This window comes from Capricornis sumatraensis, chromosome 1, assembly GCF_032405125.1.
Source record: "Capricornis sumatraensis isolate serow.1 chromosome 1, serow.2, whole genome shotgun sequence".
NCBI lineage: Eukaryota > Metazoa > Chordata > Mammalia > Artiodactyla > Bovidae > Capricornis > Capricornis sumatraensis.
In genome coordinates, this window is record NC_091069.1 from 234,032,153 (window position 1) to 234,053,621 (window position 21,469).

Below are 21,469 nucleotides of genomic sequence, written 5' to 3' on the forward strand. Positions count from 1 at the left end.
TATAATGGAGACAGGATGCAAAGAAAGAATTTATAAGGCTGAGCATCTATCTTATGTCAGGTACTATAAACAAGTACTTCATTTAAGGCTCTAAATAACCTGCACACACTAAGTTCTTTTATGGGGGCTATTGAAAAGTCAAAGTTGCTTAGTCGTGTCCGACTCTGTGTGACCCCCATGGACTATAGAGACTATGGAATTCTCCAGGCCAAAATAATGGAGTATGGAGGGGGTAGAGGGGCTCCCAAATTGTGAAGTTAGTGCAATCAAGCTAACATTGCAAATAAATATGCCCTATTTTTATCAAGGCTTCCCAGGTGACTCGGTGGTTAAGAATCTGCCTGACAAGGCAGGAGATGAGGGGTCAATCTCTGGGTGGGGAAAATCCCCTCGAGAAAGAAATGGCAACCCACTCCAGTATTCTTGCCTGGAAAATCCCATGGACAGAGGAGCCTGAAGGGCTACAGTCCATAGGTTCACAAAGAGTCGGATGTGACTGAGCACATTTTAAACAAAACTTGACAGTATGCAGAGCAATAAAAATTTTAGGACCTAGAACAGGGGCTTAGAAACCGTCTCAATATCCTCATTTTAGAGATGAAGCAACTGAGATCAAAGAGTTTGTCTTTCTCACTCAGATTAAAATAGTGGCCAGAAGTAGATGTCTGTCTAACTTTCAACAATTACCTTATAATCTAATTACAGAAGGGAACCCAATTATTTGCCCAACAAGACATCTTTACAAGAATACCTACATGGCTAATGGGTTTTAAAATGATTTAATGTGCCAAGATTACTGGTAAACATATAATATAGAAAGCAAACCCTGCCAAAACTGAGTCTCACACACTAAATGAAAAGTACTTTAATGTCAGAACAGTGCCTGGTCCACAAGTGGTGTGCAATGTTTGTTGAGTCAATGTGCTATGCTAAGGAAAGCATGGTCATCACTGGCAATAGAGTCCACACGTCTAACTCCAATGAAGCCACTGTGAACAGAACCGCGTATGTATTACTTTAATATTCTTAAAGTAGCTGATTCAGAAACAAACTGCATGCTTTGAGGGGATGCGACTTTATATGGTCACAAAGGCAGAAAAGAACCTCAGCATTATTCGTCGTATCCATTTTTGATAAGACTCTTTATGACCCTGCAAAAAAGAAGTCACTCCTAAATTTAAAATTGCTATGCCTCTCCAAATTTGGAAAGAACAACCTAAAAAAGGAGACTAAGTTGGCTGAACAAAAGATCTGTAGCACTCAGGCTGGCAAACAGGGAGCTAAGACTTTTAGTCTTAACCTTGCACAAACAGTAACTATTGTCAAAGCTTCTAACCTCTCCCCTACTCCCACTTTTCTTCTTTAAGCGGACGAAAAGCAGCGGATGTGTAGGAGGGTTGATTTTCAGGAAAAGATTCTGACACTGGACGCACTGTCGCTTTGAGACAGCACCTCGCAACCTGGAAAAGCTCAGGAAGAAAATTTTCTGAGCTAGAAACATATAGCTACCGCGAGCAACCGAACCCCAAAGCTTTCGCTGGAGCCGGAAGCCCCAGGACGATTCACCGGGACTGACTAGGGCCCGGAAATCAGCCGCAAATCAGCCGCGCGAGGTCCGAGGAGGGGCGTGAGCTACGTGAGGCCCCGCCGCAGCCCGCGCGCCAGGGAGGGAAGAAGGAGGTGCGGCGCCCATTTTGTCCTCGGCCTCCGCACTTTCCGCCCCCGACCAGGCCGGACAACCTACGTGAGGCCTGCAGCTACTGTCCTCCCGCGGCCGCGCATCCCCGAAGCCCGCTAGGCCGCGGCGCGTGGACTGGGCCTACGTGGACCCCAGCGCCGCCAGCCACTCCCCAGGCCTCGCTCCGGCTCCGCAGGCCCAAAGCCTGACGTCCAGCCAGCTTCGCCCTCCCACCCTCCCCGCCTGGGCCTCAGCCCTCTGGGCTTCTTCGGCTCCCAGCTCCAGTCCCCTCACCCCTGCGCTTCCGGGCCGCATCCCCCTCACCCTTCTAGCCCGCGTCTCAGACCACGGCCCTTGGCCTCAGCCCGGAGCCCTCGACCACCGTCCGCAAGCCCCGGCTGCAACGTACCCTCCGGCAAACAGATGCACCAGCGTGTCCCTCTGGCTCATTCTCTCTCCCGCATGTCCTCCGGGCGCTGAGGCGGGACGCGGATCCGGCAGCCCGCGAAGGCCGCAGCTTCCGCCCCGGCCTGGAGCAGCACGGCGCCCCAGTGACGGCGAGGGGAGCTGACGGAGACCTGCAGAAGGAGCCGGCGCGGCCCTCCCCGTACCGCTGCAGCCGGGCCGCCTCCCGCTCTGGCTCGGCGCTCACCACCCGCACTAGAGGGCAGCGCGGCGACGGCGAAGTGGGGATGAATATTCCGACCACCACTCCCCGCCCCCCCCGACATAAACAGAAGCTACCATTGGCCCGCGCTGCATGACGTCACGCAGCCGGCATGCCTCTTTCACGTGATCGCTAAGGCGTTTCTCAATGAAAGGGGCCGGGAGGCGGGGCCAGGGCGCGTGCACGGAGGGTAGTAGGTCACGGTGTCCTCGCACCTCGAGCGTTTGTCGGGAGGGCTGCGCTCTGCGCGGTCTCGACCCGAGCAGGCTAGAGGATTCGATCTCCTCGATCCCCCGGCTCCTGGTCTGGTATGCAAGCGGAGTGCAGTGCGAGCCGGCCTTATCTCTGATTTGATTTAAGGACTGCTTTTTTTTTTTTTAGAGCTGTTTTACATTCACAACAAAATTGAAACGAAGGTACAGAAAATTTCCATTTGCCTCCTGCTTGATTCGCGTTTTAAAAATTGGATGTATGATCCAGCATTTCCGCTTCCTGTTATCTGTTGATATCTTAGTCGTGGCATCATGCTTGGAATCAGTCGTGTCTGACTCTTTACAACCTCAGGGACTGTAGCCTGCTACGCTCCTCTGTCCTTGGAGTCTTTTTTCAGTTAGGAATACTGAAGACGGTTGCCTTTTCCTACTCCAGTTGATACCTCAGAGTAGCACTCAAAACAATCCAAGAATGAAGGAACAAACAAAAACAAAAGGAAACAATCCAAGAAAAGGTTCGAACAAAGATACTACTACAGGATCACAAACAACAGTACTGTATTTACAAACAGTGCTTGTAATGGAAAACTGATCAGTAGGAGAATGGAGAAATGAGTCACAGAATATTCCTACTGTGGAGTATTATGCTGTTGTAACAAAGGGTGCGGTAGATCCATGTGAAAAAAAATCTCCAAGGTGCAGTAACTAAAACAGGCAAATGGAATTAAAACACTACGGTTGATTTCAGAAAGAAGAAAGAAAACCATTATTTACTAATTTTTCTAACTAGCAGCTGTTTCTTGCATGTATATGTAAGAAGGTCAAAGACTGAGGGAAAGAAAATGTTTTATCCCTTAGGAATATGATGATTAAATATTTAAAAATTTTCCTAATTAGTAGTTATTTCTGAGGTGCAGAATATAACATAACACTGAAACTATTTGTCACTCACAGTAAATAAATGTTGATCTTTTCCACCTCTTGGCAGCTTCCGTTTCACCTTCAAGGCCCTTACCACACTTTCCCACACTACCAAGGTCACTTACTTCATGAAGTCCTCCCTGATTACCTCAGCTCTCTATGCTCTTTACCTGCTCCTAAATTTCCACAAAATGTATGTACAGATTGCACAACACTGTCAAGTTCATGCACTTCACAGTAAATGCTCATCTGTAAAATGAGCATTAGAGTACTTATCTCACAAGGCAGTAATGAGGACTGAACACCTTAAGATTCTGTAAAATGCTGTCACAGTGCTGTGTAAGTGCTACCTGTAATAATAAGTAGTATTATTTTACTGTGTTGTATTTGTAACGAGAAAAATGATGGCAGCTGATATTTCTTGAATACTTACTAATATGTCAGGCTCTGATCTAAATCCTTTACAGCATTCTCTTATTAAACTCACAAGTACCCTATGAGGTCAGTGATCTTACCCCCCACTTTTTCATGAGGAGACTGAGATATAGAATAATTTACTTGCCCAAGATTCTCTCTTTCACCCAGAAAGAGTTTGGATTTGAATCATCCAGCAGAGTCTCTCTGATCTTAGTGCTTCAGTTGGTGAAGTAATAGCTGCACATCAGAGAGGGAAATTTTGAAACAAAACAAAACTCCTAGAGAAGTAGAAATAAAAATTGACACCCTGGCCATACTTCCCTCAAACCCTTGTATTAACTTTTGGTGGTGGTGTTGTGGGTGGGTGGGTAGATCGTTTTTTTTTTTTTAAATATACCAGTTTTATTGAGGTATCATAAACATGAGATAAAATTCACCCATTTAAAGTATGGTGAGTGTTTTTTAGTATATTCTGATGGTTGCACAACCATCAGTTCAGTTCAGTTCAGTCGCTCAGTTGTGTCCGACTCTTTGTGACCCCATGAACTGCAGCAGGCCAGGCCTCCCTGTCCATCACCAACTCCCGGAGTCCACCCAAACCCATGTCCATTGAGTCATGTCATCCAACCATCTCATCCTCTGTCATCCCCTTCTCCTCCTGCCCCCAATCATTCCCAGCATCATTCCCAGCATCCATCACCACTACCTAATTCTAGAACATTTTCCTCATCCTGAAAGAACATTTCCTCACTCTCATACTTGTTATCAGTTACTCCCATTCTCCTCTCTTCCTATCCTCTGCCAACCACTAATCTACTTTCTATCTCTCTGGATTTGTCTAATCTGGACTTCTCATATAAATAGAATTATACAGTATGTGTCCTTTTGTATCTAGGTTCTTTCACTAAGCATAATGTTTTCAAGGTTTATTCACATTTTAGCACTTACCAGCACTTCATTCGGAGAAGGCAATGGCAACCCACTCCAGTACTCCTGCCTGGAAAATCCCATGGATGGAGGATCCTAGTAGGCTGCAGTCCATGGGGTCGCTAAGAGTCGGACACGACTGAGCGACTTCACTTTCACTTTTCACTTTTCACTTTGGAGAAGGAAATGGCAACCCACTCCAGAGTTCTTGCCTGGAGAATCCCAGGGATGGGGTCGCACAGAGTCAGACACAACTGAAGTGGCTTAGCAGCAGCAGCAGCAACAACACTACTTCATTCCCTTTCATGATAGGATAGCAGTCCATCGTATGACTATACTACATTTTGTTTATCTATTCTCAGTTGACGGCCATTTGGATTGTTTCCACTTTTTGGCTGTCATGGATAATCCTGCTATGAATATTTGTGTACAAGTTTTGGCATGCATGTATGTCTTCAGTTCTCTTGGGAATATACTTGGGAGTGGCATTGCTGGGTCATATGATAGCTTGATGTTTAATGCTTTCAATAACTGCCAGACTGTTTTCCAAAGTGACTGCATCAATTTATGATGCATTTTCTTTGAGACAGTAAGTGTGGCTCCACATTTTTGGCATGGTGAATACTGTGGTGACTACATATAATGAAGGTTCTGAAACTGGTAAGGAAGGAGCCTGAGTTCTTTGGTGCAGTAAATTATTCCCACAAGAGCAATAGCACTTTATAATGTGACTGTTTCCTTTGGATCCTCCTTCAGATGCCATCATGGAAGGAGACTCTGTGCCCTGCACATTCTGACTAGTGGCCCTGGGGGCCACCCACTGGGGTGTGGTTGCTGAGGCTGTCATTCCTGCAGGGATTCTGGGGTTGCATTGCCTGTCCTGTTTCTTGAGTTTCTACTGCCCTGTGTCATCTGCCAGCTGTTTTATAACTTTCCTTCCTCATTCCTATTTTCTAATGTCTTCAAGTGCTTCACACAGGACCAGCACAAAGAAGAGGTTACTTGAGCCCTTGCCCCTTAAACAAACAAGTTTCCAGGTACTTTTCCAGAATATTAAAGTAGGATGGGTGGGGCAGAGACCTTGCTTTGTTGTCAGGTATACCTGTACCTCTTTCAGATCCCCACTCCTACCGAGGGGTTTTCTGGGAGCTGTAGTTTTAAACTGAATGTAGAAAGAGAAGCTAATGGGGAAAGCATGGCCACATCTGGTTGCCTGGCTCAAAACAAAGAAGCTCACTGTGAAGTGGAGGAGACTGCTACTCTGTTTTCTGATTGGTACTGAGCTCAAATTTTCATTGCTAAAGGCTGAGAAGTTCTGAGTACCTATTTGTTGGGAAGTGAAGCACAGATGGGCCAGTGATACATTTCCCTCCCCCACTTTGCCTCAATTGGTCTTGTAGATACAGAAAATTCATACAGGTTCCAAACCTTAGGTTGGTGACTAATATTAGTTTTAAATATTTGAGTGGATTTTTTTTAAAAAGCTTTGCGTCTTCTTAGATTTTAATGGGAGGTTTGGAGAGATTGTTTTATATTCTCTTAGCCAGATGCCATTAAAATAGTTTTCCTTATGTTGGTTCTAATAAAAAGTAATAAATTCAAATAATACAGAGGTGCATGAGTTAGAAATTAAAATCCTTACCTCAACAACCTCCCTTCCTAAATCCTGCTCCTCAGAGGACATCATTGGTAAGTATTGGTTAAGTACCCTTCTGGGTACTTAATGCCATGATAGTAATCATCTCAAAGAGCTTGAAGTGTGTGCAGTGCTCACCATGTACCAGACACTGTTGGAAGCGCTTTTCATATATTTAACTTCAGAACCTAATGAAGGACATATAGATGCTGCTGCTGCTGCTAAGTTGCTTCAGTTGGTGTCCGACTCTGTGCGACCCCATAGACAGCAGCCCACCAGGCTCCCCATCCCTGGGATTCTCCAGGCAAGAACACTGGAGTGGGTTGCCATTTCCTTCTCCAATGCATGAAAGTGAAAAGTGAAAGTGAAGTCGCTCAGTCGTGTCCGACTCTTAGCAACCTCATGGACTGCATGCAGCCTACCAGGCTCCTCCGTCCATGGGATTTTTCCAGGCAAGAGTAATTGCCTCCTCCGGTAAAGTGGTGCAGCTACTATGAAAAACCCTATGGTGATTTCTTAAAAACTTAAACAGAGTTATCCTGTGTTCCAGTAATTGCACCTTTATGTATATACCCAGAAGAATTGAAAGCAGAGACTCAGGTACTAACATCAAGGTTCATAGAATCACCATTCAAAATAGCTCAAAGGTGGAAACAACCCAGGTGTCTGGCGTCAGATGAATGGATAAACTAAATATGGTATATACATGCAATGGAATGTTTGCTTAGCCTTAAAAAGGAGGGTAATTCAGACACATGCTATAATGTGGATGAACCTTGAAGACACTATGCTAAAGTGAAATATGCTGATAAGCAACCAATATTGTAGCATTTCACAAATGTGAGTTACATAGAATTGTGAAATTCATAGAGAAAAAAAGTAAACCAGTGGTTCCCAAGCGTTTGAGGAAGGGAGGATTGAGGAGGCAGTGTTTCAGTTTGGGGTGATGGAAAAGTTCTGGAGATGGATCGTGTATGGTGGCACAATAATGTGAATGTACGTCCGTCTAGTCAAGGCTATGGGTTTTCCAGTGGTCATGTATGGATGTGAGAGTTGGACTGTGAAGAAAGCTGAGCACCGAAAAATTGATGCTTTTGAACTGTGGTGTTGGAGAAGACTCTTGAGAGTCCCTTGGACAGCAAGGAGATCCAACCAGTCCATTGTGAAGGAGATCAGCCCTGGGATTTCTTTGGAAGGACTGATGCTGAAGCTGAAACTCCAGTACTTTGCCCACCTCATGTAAAGAGTTGACTCACTGGAAAAGACTCTGATGCTGGGAGGGATTGGGGGCAGTAGGAGAAGGGGATGACAGAGGATGAGATGGCTGGATGGCATCACGGACTCAATGGACATGAGTCTGAGTGAACTCCAGGAATTGGTGATGGACAGGGAGGCCTGGCGTGCTGCGATTCATGGGGTCGCAAAGAGTCAGACATGACTGAGCGACTGAACTGAACTGAACTGAACTAATGCCACTGAGTTGTACACTCTGACATGGTTGAAATAGTTAATTTTATGTTTTGAAAATTTTACCAGAATAAAAGTACTAAAAGCAATGCACATAGCTGTAAAAAAGTAAATATATAGCATTAGGAAAGTTAGTAATTACTTCAGACTTCCAACCTCATTCCTCACTGTCTTCATCGTTTTTGCTCCTAGAGGTGCTGCGATTCATGGGGTCACAAAGAGTCGGACACGACTGAGCAACTGAACTGAACTGAACCACTTTCAACTTTTTCTTTAGTTCTAGATTTCTCAATTATAGCAATTCATGCTGTTTCTCTTGATTTATTAATTTCAAATGTTATCCATTACCCTTTGGGTAATAAGAGATGCAGATTCAGGGTTCTTATTCTACCCCTAAACTCCTCATTTTTCCTGATTCATCTTCCCAATAGTTGTATCACATTTTTTTAGTTAAATTGACAATTATTTATCTTATCATGACTATGTAGATTTTGTCCACTACAAAGCCAATTAATGTACAAGTAGTACACTGTATATCTGCATCATATCTATCAATGGCCTAAAATATTATTTTCCAAATGTTTTAATATCAGTCTATCAATCCTACTTCTTTTCCCTCACTCTAGAGGCCTTCCTCTTGGATTCTTCTATCTTGCTGCTCCAACCTGAATTAGTTATAGGTACTCTCTTGGCTACATAATAGTCATCCTGGGATTTACATCCTCTTACCTGTAATCATTAGATTTTGTATGCTTTTTATTTTATCTTCATATTAGATAATTTGGCTAAGTATGGGATTCTATGAACAAAGCTAGTGGAGGTGATGGAATTCCAGGTGATCTATTTAAAATCCTAAAAGATAATGTTGTTAAAGTGTTGTACTCAATATGCCAGTAAATTTGGAAAACTCGGCAACGGCCACAGGATTGGAAATGATCAGTTTTCATTCCAATCCCGAAGAAGTGCAATGCCAAAGAAAGTTCAGACTACCACACAACTGCACTCATTTCACACGCTAGCAAGGTAATGCTCAAAATCTCCAAGCTAGGTTTCAACAGTACGTGAACCAAGAACTTCCAGATGTATGAGCTGGATTTAAAAAAGGCAGAGGAATCAGATCAAACTGCCAACATCCGTTAGATCACAGAAAAAGCGAGGGAATTCCAGAAAAACATCTATTTCTGCTTCATTGACTATGCTAAATCCTGTGACTATGCGGATCACAACAAACTGTGGAAAGTTCTTAAAGAGGTGGGAATATCCAAACATCTTACCCATCTCCTGAGAAACCTGTTTGCAGGTCAAGAAGCAACAGTTAGAACTGGACATGGAACAGTGGACTGGATCCAAATTGGGAAAGGAGTATGTCAAGGCTGTATATTGTCACCCTGCTTGTTTAACTTCTATGCAGAGTACATATCAGAAATGGTGGGCTGGATGAAGCACAAGCTGGAATCAAGATTGCTGGGAGAAATATTAACAACCTTAGGTATGCAGATGATACCACCCTAATGGCAGAGCGCAAAGAGGAACTAGAGAGCCTTTTGATGAAGGTGAAAGAAGAGATTGAAAAAGCTGGCTTAAAATTCAACATTCAAAAAACTAAGATCGTGGCATCCGGTCCCATCACTTCATGGCAAATAGTTGGAGAAACAATGGAAACAATGGCAGATTTTATTTCCTTGGGCTCTAAAATCACTGCGGACAGTGACTGCAGCCATGAAATTAAAAGACTCTTGATCCTTGAAACGAAAGCTATGACAAACCTAGATAGCATATTAAAAAGCAGAGACATCACTTTGCTGACAAAAATGACTATAGTCAAAGCTACGGTTCTTCCAGTAGTAATGTATGAATGTGAGAGTTGGACCATAAGGAAAGTTGAGCGCCGAAAAATTGATGCTTTCAAACTGATGAAGACTCTTGAGAGTCCCTTGGACTGCAAGGAGATCAAACCAGTCCATCCTAAAGGAAACCAACCCTGAATATTCATTGGAAGGACTGATACTGAAGCTGAAGCTCCAATACTTTGGTCACCTGATGGGAAAAGTGGGATTCTGGATTGAAAATAATTTTCCTTTTTTTTTTTTGGCTGAATCAGGTTTTAGTTGTGGCACAAGTGCTCTCTAGTTGTAGTGCACAAGCTTATTTGCACTGTGTTATGTGGGCTCTTAGTTCCCTGATCAGGGACCAAACTCTCATCCCCTGCATTGCAAGGCATATTCTTATTCTTTTTTAATATGTATATAATTTTATTTACTTTTGGCTGTGCTGGGTCTTCACTGCTGCTCAAGCTTCTCTCTAGTTTCAATGAGCAGGGGGTTGGGAGGCTTCTCTTCATTGCGGTTCTGAGGCTTCTCATTGCAGTGGCTTCTCTTGCTGCAGTGCTGTAGGGAAAGGGCGCTTCAGTAGTGGTGGCATGTGGGTTCAATAGTTTGTGTTTCCAGGCTCTAGAGCACAGACTAATAGTTTTGTTGCTTGGGGTTATTTGCTGTTTGGCATGTGGGATCTTACCAAGTCAGGGATTGAACCAGTGTCCCCTGCATTGGCAGATGGATTCCTAACCACTGGACCACCACTGGGCCTCTGACTTTTGAAGTCACTGACCCATTGATTTCTAGCACTCAGGCCCAATATGGAGAAGCTTGACTCTATCTGTAGCTCTGGTCTTTCTATAGAACGTGTGTTTTCTTTTCTTGTTTTTTCTCTTTTAACCTTTTAGGGTCTTTCTTCTATGGTTTTGGGAAATTTCACAGAGTACCATGTTGATGGTGGAGTCTCTTCATTCATTGTGCTGAGTACCCTATGGGCCTCTTATGCTTGGAAATGAATAACTAGAATTCACTCTTGGAGTGTTGTTTAATGGTTTCACAAGTGCTCATTTGGGTCTTTCAGCTCTGAAACCAAAAAGTATAGCTGATCTTTTTTTTTCTGGTATCTGGCAATAAATTCGCACTGCATCAGTACTCAGAGTCAAGGGCCAAATGTTAGACTGATAGACTTCTGGTTTGGCAGCAATGCTGTGGGAAAGCAGAATTTTGCAAATATTTGGTGGGGAAGAGAGTGATAACAGTTTTATTTTGTAAGTGGCTGATTCCCTTGAATCTGGATGCCCTCTCAACCCTCTCCCCGCACCCAGAACCGATTTAGCAGCTTTCCACCTTCTCCCCCGCCTTGACCTCAGGCCATGCTTTCTCATCCTGCTGAGAAGCTGGGTGAACAGAAGAGAAACAGAACAGGACTGGGGAGTCTCACTAACCTTTGGGTTAGGGTCAAAGATCAGTGCTGGAAGGGAAAGCTCCACACTCCATAGTCAGAATTGCCTTGGGAAAAACCTTTCAATCTCCCAGAAGTATGAGATATTAAGAACTTTTTGTACTTAATGTTTCTCTCTGCTCCTCAGTTAATCCCTTAGTGTCTTCTTTCAAGATGTCGATGAAACCATCACCAGCCAATTTTTTGGCCACAGCTGAATACTTTGTTTTCCCTCTTTTTATTGATTGGGAAATACTGAAAGTTGTTTTCCCAACTTTTCCATAATTTTGGCTATGTAAGTTTTTCACTTTCAAACAATGTGGAATAACGAGGGATCAGAAATATAATGAAAATCCAGGCAAAATATATAGAACTGTAAACAAAAAGAATAAAGAGCATAGCTCAATATCTACTTACACAAAGAATTGAGTGCCACATTTGCCACATTCTGTATGCAGGTCAGGAAGCAACAGTTAGAACTGGACATGGAACAACAGACTGGTTCCAAATAGGAAAAGGAGTACGCCAAGGCTGTATATTGTCACCCTGCTTATTTAACTTATATGCAGAGTACATCATGAGAAATGCCAGGCTGGATGAAGCACAAGCTGGAATCAAGATTGCCGGGAGAAATATCAATAACCTCAGATATGCAGATGACACCACCCTTATGGCAGAAAATGAAGAGGAGCTAAAAAGCCTCTTGATGAAAGTGGAAGAGGAGAGCGAAAAAGCTGGCTTAAAGCTCAACATTCAAAAAACGAAGATCATGGCATCCGGTCCCATCACTTCATGGGAAATAGATGGGGAAACAGTGGAAACAGTGCCAGACTTTATTTTTTGGGCTCCAAAATCACTGCAGATGGTGATTGCAGCCATGAAATTAAAAGACGCTTGCTCCTTGGAAGAAAAGTTATGACCAACCTAGATACTATATTCAAAAGCAGAGACATTACTTTGCCGACTAAGGTCCGTCTAGTCAAGGCTATGGTTTTTCCAGTAGTCATGTATGGATGTGACAGTTGGACTGTGAAGAAGGCTGAGTGCCGAAGAGTTGATGCTTTTGAACTGTGGTGTTGGAAAAGACTCTTGAGAGTCCCTTGGACTGCAAGGAGTTCCAACCAGTTCATTCTGAAGGAGATTAACACTGGGATTTCTTTGGAAGGAATGATGCTGAAGCTGAAACTCCAGTACTTTGGCCACCTCATGCGAAGAGTTGACTCACTGGAAAAGACTCTGATGCTGGGAGGGATTGGGGGCAGGAGGAGAAGGGGACGACAGAGGATGAGAATGCTGGATGGGATCACTGACTTGATGGACATGAATGTGAGTGAACTCTGGGAGTTGGTGATGGACAGGGAGGCCTGGCATGCTGCGATTCATGGGGTCGCAAAGAGTCGGACACGACTGAGTGACTGAACTGAACTGAACTGAACTGACAGTGCCAGGGTACCCTGAGGGGAATTCAAGATGAAAGAAGCTGGAAGCGTTCTATGCTTTTGAATATCCAGTCTCCTAGACAGTTTTTAGGGCTTCCCTTGTGGTAAAGAATCTGCCTGCAATGTGGGAGAGACCTGGGTTCGATCCCTTGGTTGGGAAGATCCCCTGGAGAAGGGAAAGGCTACCCATTCCAGTATTCTGGCCTGGAAAATTCCATGGACTGTATAGTCCATGGGTTTGCAAAGAGTTGGATACGACTGAGCAACTTTCACTTCGCTTCAGAACTTCAGACTGTTTTTAGAGCTTTCTAAGCGGTGCAGTGGTAAAGAATCCACCTGTCAATGCAGGAGATATGGTTTCGATCTCTAGGCTCTCTAGGTTAGGAGGATCTCCTGGAGCAGGAAATGGCAACCAGTTCCAGTATTCTTGTCTGGAAAATCCAATGGACAGAGAAACCAGGCAGGCTACAGTCAGTCCACGGGGTCGCAAAGAGTCAGACACGACTAAGCACACACACACATGCACCGTTATTACAGTTTCTGCAGTTGTTAGAGTTATGCAACTAACTTTTATTCAACACATTTTTATCAGTTAGGAATCTGACGTTTAGTGGATGCTTCTGCAGGTATTATATAACTCTGTTCTTATAACACACCTGTGAAGCTGGATTTCTTTTTTTGTTGTTGTTGTTGTTTGTTTGTTTTTCTGCTTGTAAGAAAAGGAGGGAGTTCCCTTGTGGTCCAGTGGTTAAGACTCCACACTCCCAAAGCTGGGGAACCAGTTTTGATCCCTAGTCAGGGAACTAGATCCTGCATGCTGTAACTAAAGACTCTGCATGCTTCAACTAAGACCCAGTGCAACTAAATTTAAACAATGGGGGTGGGAAGGCAGGGAGGAAGTGGTGGGGCGAGAGAAGAGATCAAGATGATAAAGAGGAGGCAGAAAAATGAGAGGGAGAGAAAGAGAGAAGGAGAAAGAGAGACAGAGTTGAAAGGAGAGACAGAAGAAAGTTCAACTCCCCCAGATTGGCACTTCATGGTGAAATATCTGTCTACCCCTCCCTGCAACTCTCTCAGCCCTTCCTATAAGCACAGGTCCCTCTAGGCCAACTGAATTCCTGGCGTTGCACACATTCCCACAGTTGCTTCACTCCTCTGGGCTTTCAGAAATGTCCAGGTCTGTGCTGGCCTCTCTAGACCATGCCCTGTCCACTCTAAAGGCCCGTGTACTCCCTGGGAGCCAGGATTCCTGGCCAACGATGGGCACCACTCTTCCTCACGCTGGGAACCGTTTCATAGTTGTCTCTGAGGCCTCTTGGGCACTTGGCACTGTGGACATTAACTAAATATTTTCCATGTGCCTACCCTGTGCCAGGTACTACCCTAGCAGGGCAGAGAGACACTCAAGGGGCAAGCTCTCACAGAGTTTATATTCTACTTTACAAAAGACAATGTGCTGATCAACAAATAAAATAACTGTATTTTGTGAAAGTATTTTAATGTGAAGAACAACAGGTGATGGGAAGCTGTGGTTTAGACTGAGTAGTTACAGACATTCTCTCTGAGGACATGGCATTTATGTTGAGTGCTGAGAAGGCTAAAAAAGAACCAGCCATGTAAAGATGGGGCTTATATTAGTTTCCTAGGGCTACCATAAGGAAATACCACAGACTGCATGGCTTAAACAACAGAAATTTATTCTCTTACAGTTCTGGAGGCTCGAAGTTCAAGATCAAGGTGTTAGCAGGTTTGATTCTTCTCCTCGGCTTGCAAATGGTCGCCTTCTCACCACGTCCTCGTATGACTGTCTTGTAGTCTGTGTCCCTGCTCTAATCTCTTATAAGGACTCCAGTCCTGTTGGATTAGGGCCCACCCATATGACCTCATTTTCCCTTAATTTCCTCCTCAAAGGCCCTGTCTCCAAATCTAGTCATATTCCGAGGTACTGGAGGGTAGAACTTCAACATATACATTTCGTGAGGGCACAATGCAGTCTGCAACAAGAGTGAAGTGCATTTCTAGGTATGGCAAGTGAAAAGGCTTTGAGTGAGTTTAAGGAAACGTGAAGACAGAGGGGTAAGGGTAGAGTGAGCAGGAAAAGGCAGGTTGGAGATGGAGTTGGCTAGGTGGACAGGGCCCAGCTTATGTAGGCACCTGTAGACCATGGCAAGGATTCTACCTGTCGACTGAAAACAAACAACCTAAAACTAGAGAATTATGCTTTATTGAGCAGTCTGACTGAGGACTTAAGCCTGGGACGCAGCCTCTCAGATATCTCTGAAGGACTGCTCCAAAGAGGTAAGGGAGGAGCCAGGATGTACAGGAGTTCAAACAAACAAACAACAAAAAACGAAACAGGTAGTTGAACCTCAAAAGATTACTGCTAATTAAAGAAAACCAGACATTTCAAGTTGATGAATTGAATGCTTTTCTCTGTATGGGAAGTTGCACGAGTCTGGGCTCATTGAAATCATTCCTCAAAAGTTAAAGCTGTCTTTTTTTCTCCATCTTAAATCCACTTGGGGTTCACAGTTGGGGACTGCAGTGGCTGATGGCTTGATGGCTGCAGCATTCTCTGTTTGCTGATATGGCAGATAACATTTTTAGTCTGCATATTCTAAGTGAGACGAAAACCCACTGGAGGGTTTTAAGCACAATGATGTGAGGACCTAGTTTTCTTTAAGTTTCTTTCTTTTTATTTTTTTGGCTCAGAATAAAATACTGCATTTTATTTGAGTAGTCAGTTTCCTATCTTTTATTTAACTTTCCCCTGTCCCATTGCCCGACTCTGCAAACATACAAAGAGAGCACTCAGAGAAATAATAAAGACCTAGACTTTGGAATTGGAAAGATCTGGGTTTGAATTATCCTTCTTTGTGATATTAAGCAAGTTAATCAACAGTCTTTTTCATTCAACTGTAGAATTGAAATAGCAATGTTCACCTTACATCGTAATGATAATTTAAATTATGCCTCCTAAAGTAATGGTTGTATATATAACTGGTAGGGACAGAGTGAAGGGACAAAGTAGGTGACTAAATAGTTAATACCATGAGGGGACTGTAAATAGAAAAAATATGGGAGACCCCTATAAGTTAATGATTACTCAAGAAAGGAGGTTTACTTAACCACCAAACCAAGCAGTCTTGCTTAGCAAGAAAACCAAGCAACAAAAGCGTGAGACATGCCCCCAAACAATAAAACAAAGGTGGAATGAGACCCACATCCTGCCGAGTGAGCTCAGTAAGTTAGTGATCCCTAGGATATGCTTTCTCCACTCATAAAAAAACAGTAATTTGTGGACCTAGCTTCACCATATAGGGACAGGAAAACTCCCCTCCCTTATCTGGAGGAGGAGCTGATGATGGAAGCATGATGTCTTCTTGAGAAGGCAAAGAAATTTTCTTCAACCTACCCACTTTTCCTTTTATTATGAAACTGTAGCCCAGTAAGTTTTCTGGGCGTGAAATTTCCTGCTCACCCACTTGTAAACCTCACAAGTGTCCTTTACTAATAAATAACTTCTTAGCTGTCACTTTGTCTCTCGCTGAATTCTTTTCTGCACTGAGACATAAAGGGCTGTGGTACCAGAGGTCTTTGTAGCCCCCAAAATGACACCAGTGGGTTTCATAATCAATATATATTAAATAATTTTGAAAACTATAGATTTTTTAAAACATCAATTGTATTTTATTTCTTTTTTCTCTTAACCATTTTTTAATTGAAGTATAGCTAATTTATGATGTTTTGTTAGTTTCAGGTATACAACAAAGTGATTCAGATACCACACAGACAGAGACACAGACACATATATCTATGGATGCATGCTAAGTCACTTCTGTTTTGTCTCTTTGCGACCTTGTGAACTATAGCCTGCCAGACTCCTCTGTCCTTGGGATTCTGCAAGTGAGAATACTGGAGTGGGTTGCCATACACTCCTCCAGGGTATCCTGACCCAGGCATTGAACCTGCACCTCCCGCGGCTCCTGCATTGCAGGTGGATTCTTTACCACTGAGCTACCAGGGAAGCCTATATATATTTATATATACATACCATGCCTATATATATATACACACATATACATATATAAGACTTCCCTGGTGGCTCAGACAGTAAAGAGTCCGCCTGCAATGTGGGAGACCAGAGTCTGATCCCTGGGTTGGGAAGATCCCCTGGAAGAGGAAATGGCAACCCACTCCAGTATTCTTGCCTGGAGAATCCCTTGGACAGAGGAGCCTGGCGGGCTACAGTCTATGGGGTCACAAAGAGTTGGACACGACTAAGCAACTAAGCATAGCACAACATATATATATATATATATATATATACACACACATATATACACACACACACACACACTCACACATATATGTATTCTTTCCCACTATAGGTTATTACAAGATATTGAATATAGTTCCCTGTGCTATACAGTAGGTCCTTGCTGTTTATTTTATATATAGTAGTGTGTGTATGGTAAGGGACTCAGCTTTCAATTTTGAAAGATCACTCTGGCAATGTGTGGAGGCTAGATGGGAGGTGGGTAAGAGTGGAAACAGAATGCATTAGTGGGAATTGCAATTGGTGGCTTGGACTGACTACTCTCAGGGGAATAATGAGTTGGCTGGAGTGAGGGGATGAATAGGTGAATCGGGAGGAATAAGAAAGTCTATGATATGTTTCATTAAAATGTAATTTCCAAACAAGATTTGTCATCACAGTGAGTAAAAGGTGCTAATTTAAGAATTCCATGAATAAAGTCATTTCAAAGAGTCTTGGATAATTCGACTGGAACAGTGCCATTCACTAAGCCTCAGTTGTATGATAGATAACTTGCTTTACACGTAGTTTCATGTGTAAAGTTTCTCATCTTCATTAGAACCCCTTGAGAGGGAATTGCCACCATCATTTAGAGATGAGGGAACACGGGCTCTAGTGAAACATGGGAGAGCAGGAAATATCCTCTCCAACCCCCAGCACCCTGCTTTTCCCTCTGCCCTGGGCCCTCCCAAGATGCTTTGCTCACTGTTCACTGTGGGGCTCAGAGGAGGGCTGCTCTCCTGCACCTTCTCTGAGCAGCTGAGCCCAGCAAGGATCTGCCAGCAGGGTGAGCCTCGTAGACCTGTGGCTGTGGGCCTTTAATGAGATAGAGTTGATAAAAACACTTAATGGCACAATTTGTTAATTTCTTTCCTATGAAATGTTAATTATGAACTCCTGCTAACACAAAGTTTGGGGAGCAGTGTGTAACTTTGACTTAGGGCAGTGTTCAGAGTCCTGAGCCCTCCCCCATCCCCACTCTCGATGAGTTTTGGTTTCTGAGCTGAATTCCAGCTCATGATCCTCTTTTCTTTCCCATTTATTTTATGAAAAGGAAAATAAAATATTTACAGAGAAAGAAAGCGAGGGAGAAGCCCAAGGTGAGAAGGGAAGCAGCTGCCACTGCTGGGAAAGCAGCAGTCCAGACGGAGATGGGGTACAGGGTGTGGAAAGGTCAAGGTGAAGACCACCTCTTCCTGTGTGGACCACTGACAGGGTGGGGGTGGGTGCAGGGGTAGTGAACCTGAGCCAAGGCCACCGTCCACCCCTAAGTGGTTTTCTGCTGGCCATGAGGAATGTTAGCAATGGACACCAAACAGAAATGGTCTTTATTTTTACTCAGCTCATGGCGCACAATGCCACCTTTTCTTCAGGGGCCCCCAGGGCTAGGGGCTGTTTTAAGCAACAGTCAACAAGAAGGCAGTGACTAGTATGTAGCGGGGCGGGTAACTAGTGATTTTCAGAGATGTTTCAGCCTCTGCTCTGGGGCATTCTCATCTTAATGAAGTGAAGTGAAGTAGCTCAGTCCTGTCCGACTCTTTGCAATGCCATGGACTGTAGCCTATTATGCTCCTCCGTCCATGGGATTTTCCAGGCAAGAGTACTGGAGTGGGTTGCCATTTCCTTCTCCAGAGGATCTCCCCGACCCAGGGATTGAACCCAGGTCTCCCCCACTGTGGGCAGACGCTTTACCATCTGAGCCACCAGGGACTCCCCTTAATAGTATTAGCAAAAGGGTCTTTTGCCCCCATGGAGGAAAAAGTAACTTATTCTGTGATGGCCTGCTGATAAAGGAGGTAACTGAATCACCACCCTTAGGGAATGGACTGCCTGCGAGAGTAGACTGGAGGGCCCACCCAGGTTCATGATCTCTGTTCTCAGGGAGCTTCCTAATTCGTCCCTGGGCAAATTCCAATGTAGTTTGCACAACCGCTGTTTCCAGTAAAGTCCAGGAAATGGTGAACACATGCATGAAAATAATTAGGTACTTTGTCACGTTTGAAGAAATTTTAGTTGACATATAGACACCTCTTGTTTTAAGTTACCGTTAGACACAGACTTTAAAAACCATCCTGTTTTTTAGGGGAGATGTATGGAGAGAGTAGCATGAATATTTACAATACCATGTGTAAAACAGATAGCCAAAGGGAATTTGCTGTATGACGCAGGGAACTCGAACAGGGGCTCTGTGACAGGCTGAAGGGTGGAATGGGGAGAAAGAAGGGAGGGAGGGAGGGAGGTTCTGGAGAGAGGGGACATGGGTACATCTATGGCTGATTCTTGTTGATGTATGACAGAAAACCAAAAAATTCTGTAAAGCAATTATTCTTCAATTAAAAAAAATTTTTTTTAAATGTCAAAAAAAATTGGATGGCCAGAGATGAATTGACCTAAACATAAAAAAAAATTTTCTGATTTTTAGATCCAAATGCCTGAGAATTTGGTACAAAAGTGGCATTTCAAAGTAGTGGAGGAAAATGAATTATTTGATAAAACATATCGTGATTACTGGGTTATCCTATTTGCAACAAACAAAACTTGGACTTCTAAGTTCACTCCGTAGATCAAGATAAATTCCAGATGGATCAGAGATTTAAATACAAAAATGTAAGCCAGGTCAAAAGAATGAGAAGACAAACCACATACTGAGAGAAGATATTTGCAAAACACATATATTATAATAATCAAGCCATGAAAAGACACGGAGGAGGAACCTTAAACAAATAATTACTAAGAGTAAAAAAAAGCTAAGCTAAAAAGGATCTGTACTGTATTATCCAAGTACATGACAGTCTGGAAGAGGCAAAACTATGGAGACAGTAAAAAGATCAGTGTTTGCCAGGGGTTGAAGGAAGGAGAGATGAATAAGCAAAGCACAGAGGGTTTTTAGGGCAATGGGGCTATTCTGTATGATATTATAGTGGTGGATACAGGTCATTACACATTTGTCAAAACACATAGAATGTACACCACCACAAGTGAAACCTAAGGTGAACTCTGGACTTTGGGTGACAAAGATGTGTCAGTATAGCTTCATCATAGTTAATAAATGTATCCCTCGGGCTGGGGATGTTGATATTAAGGAGGCTGTACGTGTGTGGAGTCAGGGAGTGAATGGAAATTCTATACTTTCAACTCAATTTTATTGTGAACCTAAACCTGCTCTAAAAAATAAAGACTATTAAAAAAAACAAGCTATCAGAAACAAAACAAAAAAGTGGAGTCAAGCATATTATGCATAAAAACCAAAACCTGTCAAATATCCAGGGAGTGAAATACTACTCAACAGTAAAAAAGAAAGAAGGTACACACAGTGACATGAGTAAATCGCACAGACATTGTGAAAGAAGCCAGATACAATTCCAATACTACATTTTTGAATAGGCAAGACTAATCTAGGAGGAGAGAAAGCAGATGCCTGGTTGCTGGGGTGGGAGCTGGAGGTGGGATTGACTGTAAAGGGGATGGAAACACAGTGGAGGGAATTCAGTGACTGGAACTCAATCAATGAGGTGATGGAAGTGCTCTTAACTGTATTGCTGGTTACTTGGCTGTATGTATTTGTCAAAACTCGATTGAACTGTATACTTGAAATGGGTGCATTTTATTGTATGTAAATTATACCTCAGGATAAGTGATTTAAAAAATGAAACCCTAAAAATGTTAAAATATATGAGTGACTTCCAGAAAGAGAAAGACAAATACCATATGATTTCACTTATGCATGGAATCTAAAATATCTCACAAATAAACCTATCTACAAAACAGAAACAGACTTACATAGAGAACAGACTTGTGGTTGCCAAGGGGACGTGGGGAGGCTGGAGTTTACAGATGTAAGCTATTATATATAGATGAACAGCCAGGACCTACTATATAGCGCAGGGAACTATATCCAATCTCCTGGGATAAATCATGAGAATAGTTTGAAAAGCATATATATATAATGTATATTATATTATTTATGTATAACTGAGTCACTCTGCTGTATAGCAGAGATTGGCACAAAATTATAAATCAATTACTGTTGTTGATGTTGTTCAGTCACTAAGTTGTGCCCAGCTCTGCAACCCCATGGATTGTAGCCTGCCAGGCTTCTCTGTCCATGGAGTCTTCCAGACAATAATACTGAAACAGGTTGCCATTTCCTACTCCAGGGCATATTCCCCGATCCAGGGATCGAACCCACGTCTCTTGCTCTCTGCATTGGCAGGTGGATGCTCTACCACTGTGCCACCTGGGACAGCCAATATTATTTCAAAACTGGGCCTGGTAAGGGATATAAGGGCATACGTGTTTTGATAACCATGGGTGGTGATGGGAGTTGTGTTAGGTTAATTGTGAAGGGCTTGGCTTCCTGGAGGAAATGACATAAATATATATATACATGTTTTAGGACTTCCCTGGTGGCTCAGATGGTAAAGCATCTGTTTACAATGTGGGAGACCCTGGTTCGATCCCTGGGTTGGGAAGATCCCCTGGAGAAGGAAATGGCAACCCACTCCAGTACTCTTGCCTGGGAAATCCCATGG

The 21,469-nt window shown here is 43.3% G+C and overlaps 1 protein-coding gene across 1 annotated transcript in view; it reads right to left on the bottom strand.

The window, feature by feature from the left end:
• Window positions 1-2,151, bottom strand: part of SLC25A36 (solute carrier family 25 member 36) — a 34,665-nt gene extending 32,514 nt beyond the window's left edge. Inside the window, exon 1 of the mRNA XM_068965512.1 lies at window positions 2,088-2,151. Within this exon, the coding sequence (XP_068821613.1) occupies window positions 2,088-2,128 (41 nt within the window). The 5' untranslated portion in view covers window positions 2,129-2,151. The remainder of the gene's footprint in view (window positions 1-2,087) is intronic.
• Window positions 2,152-21,469: the final 19,318 nt, after the last annotated feature.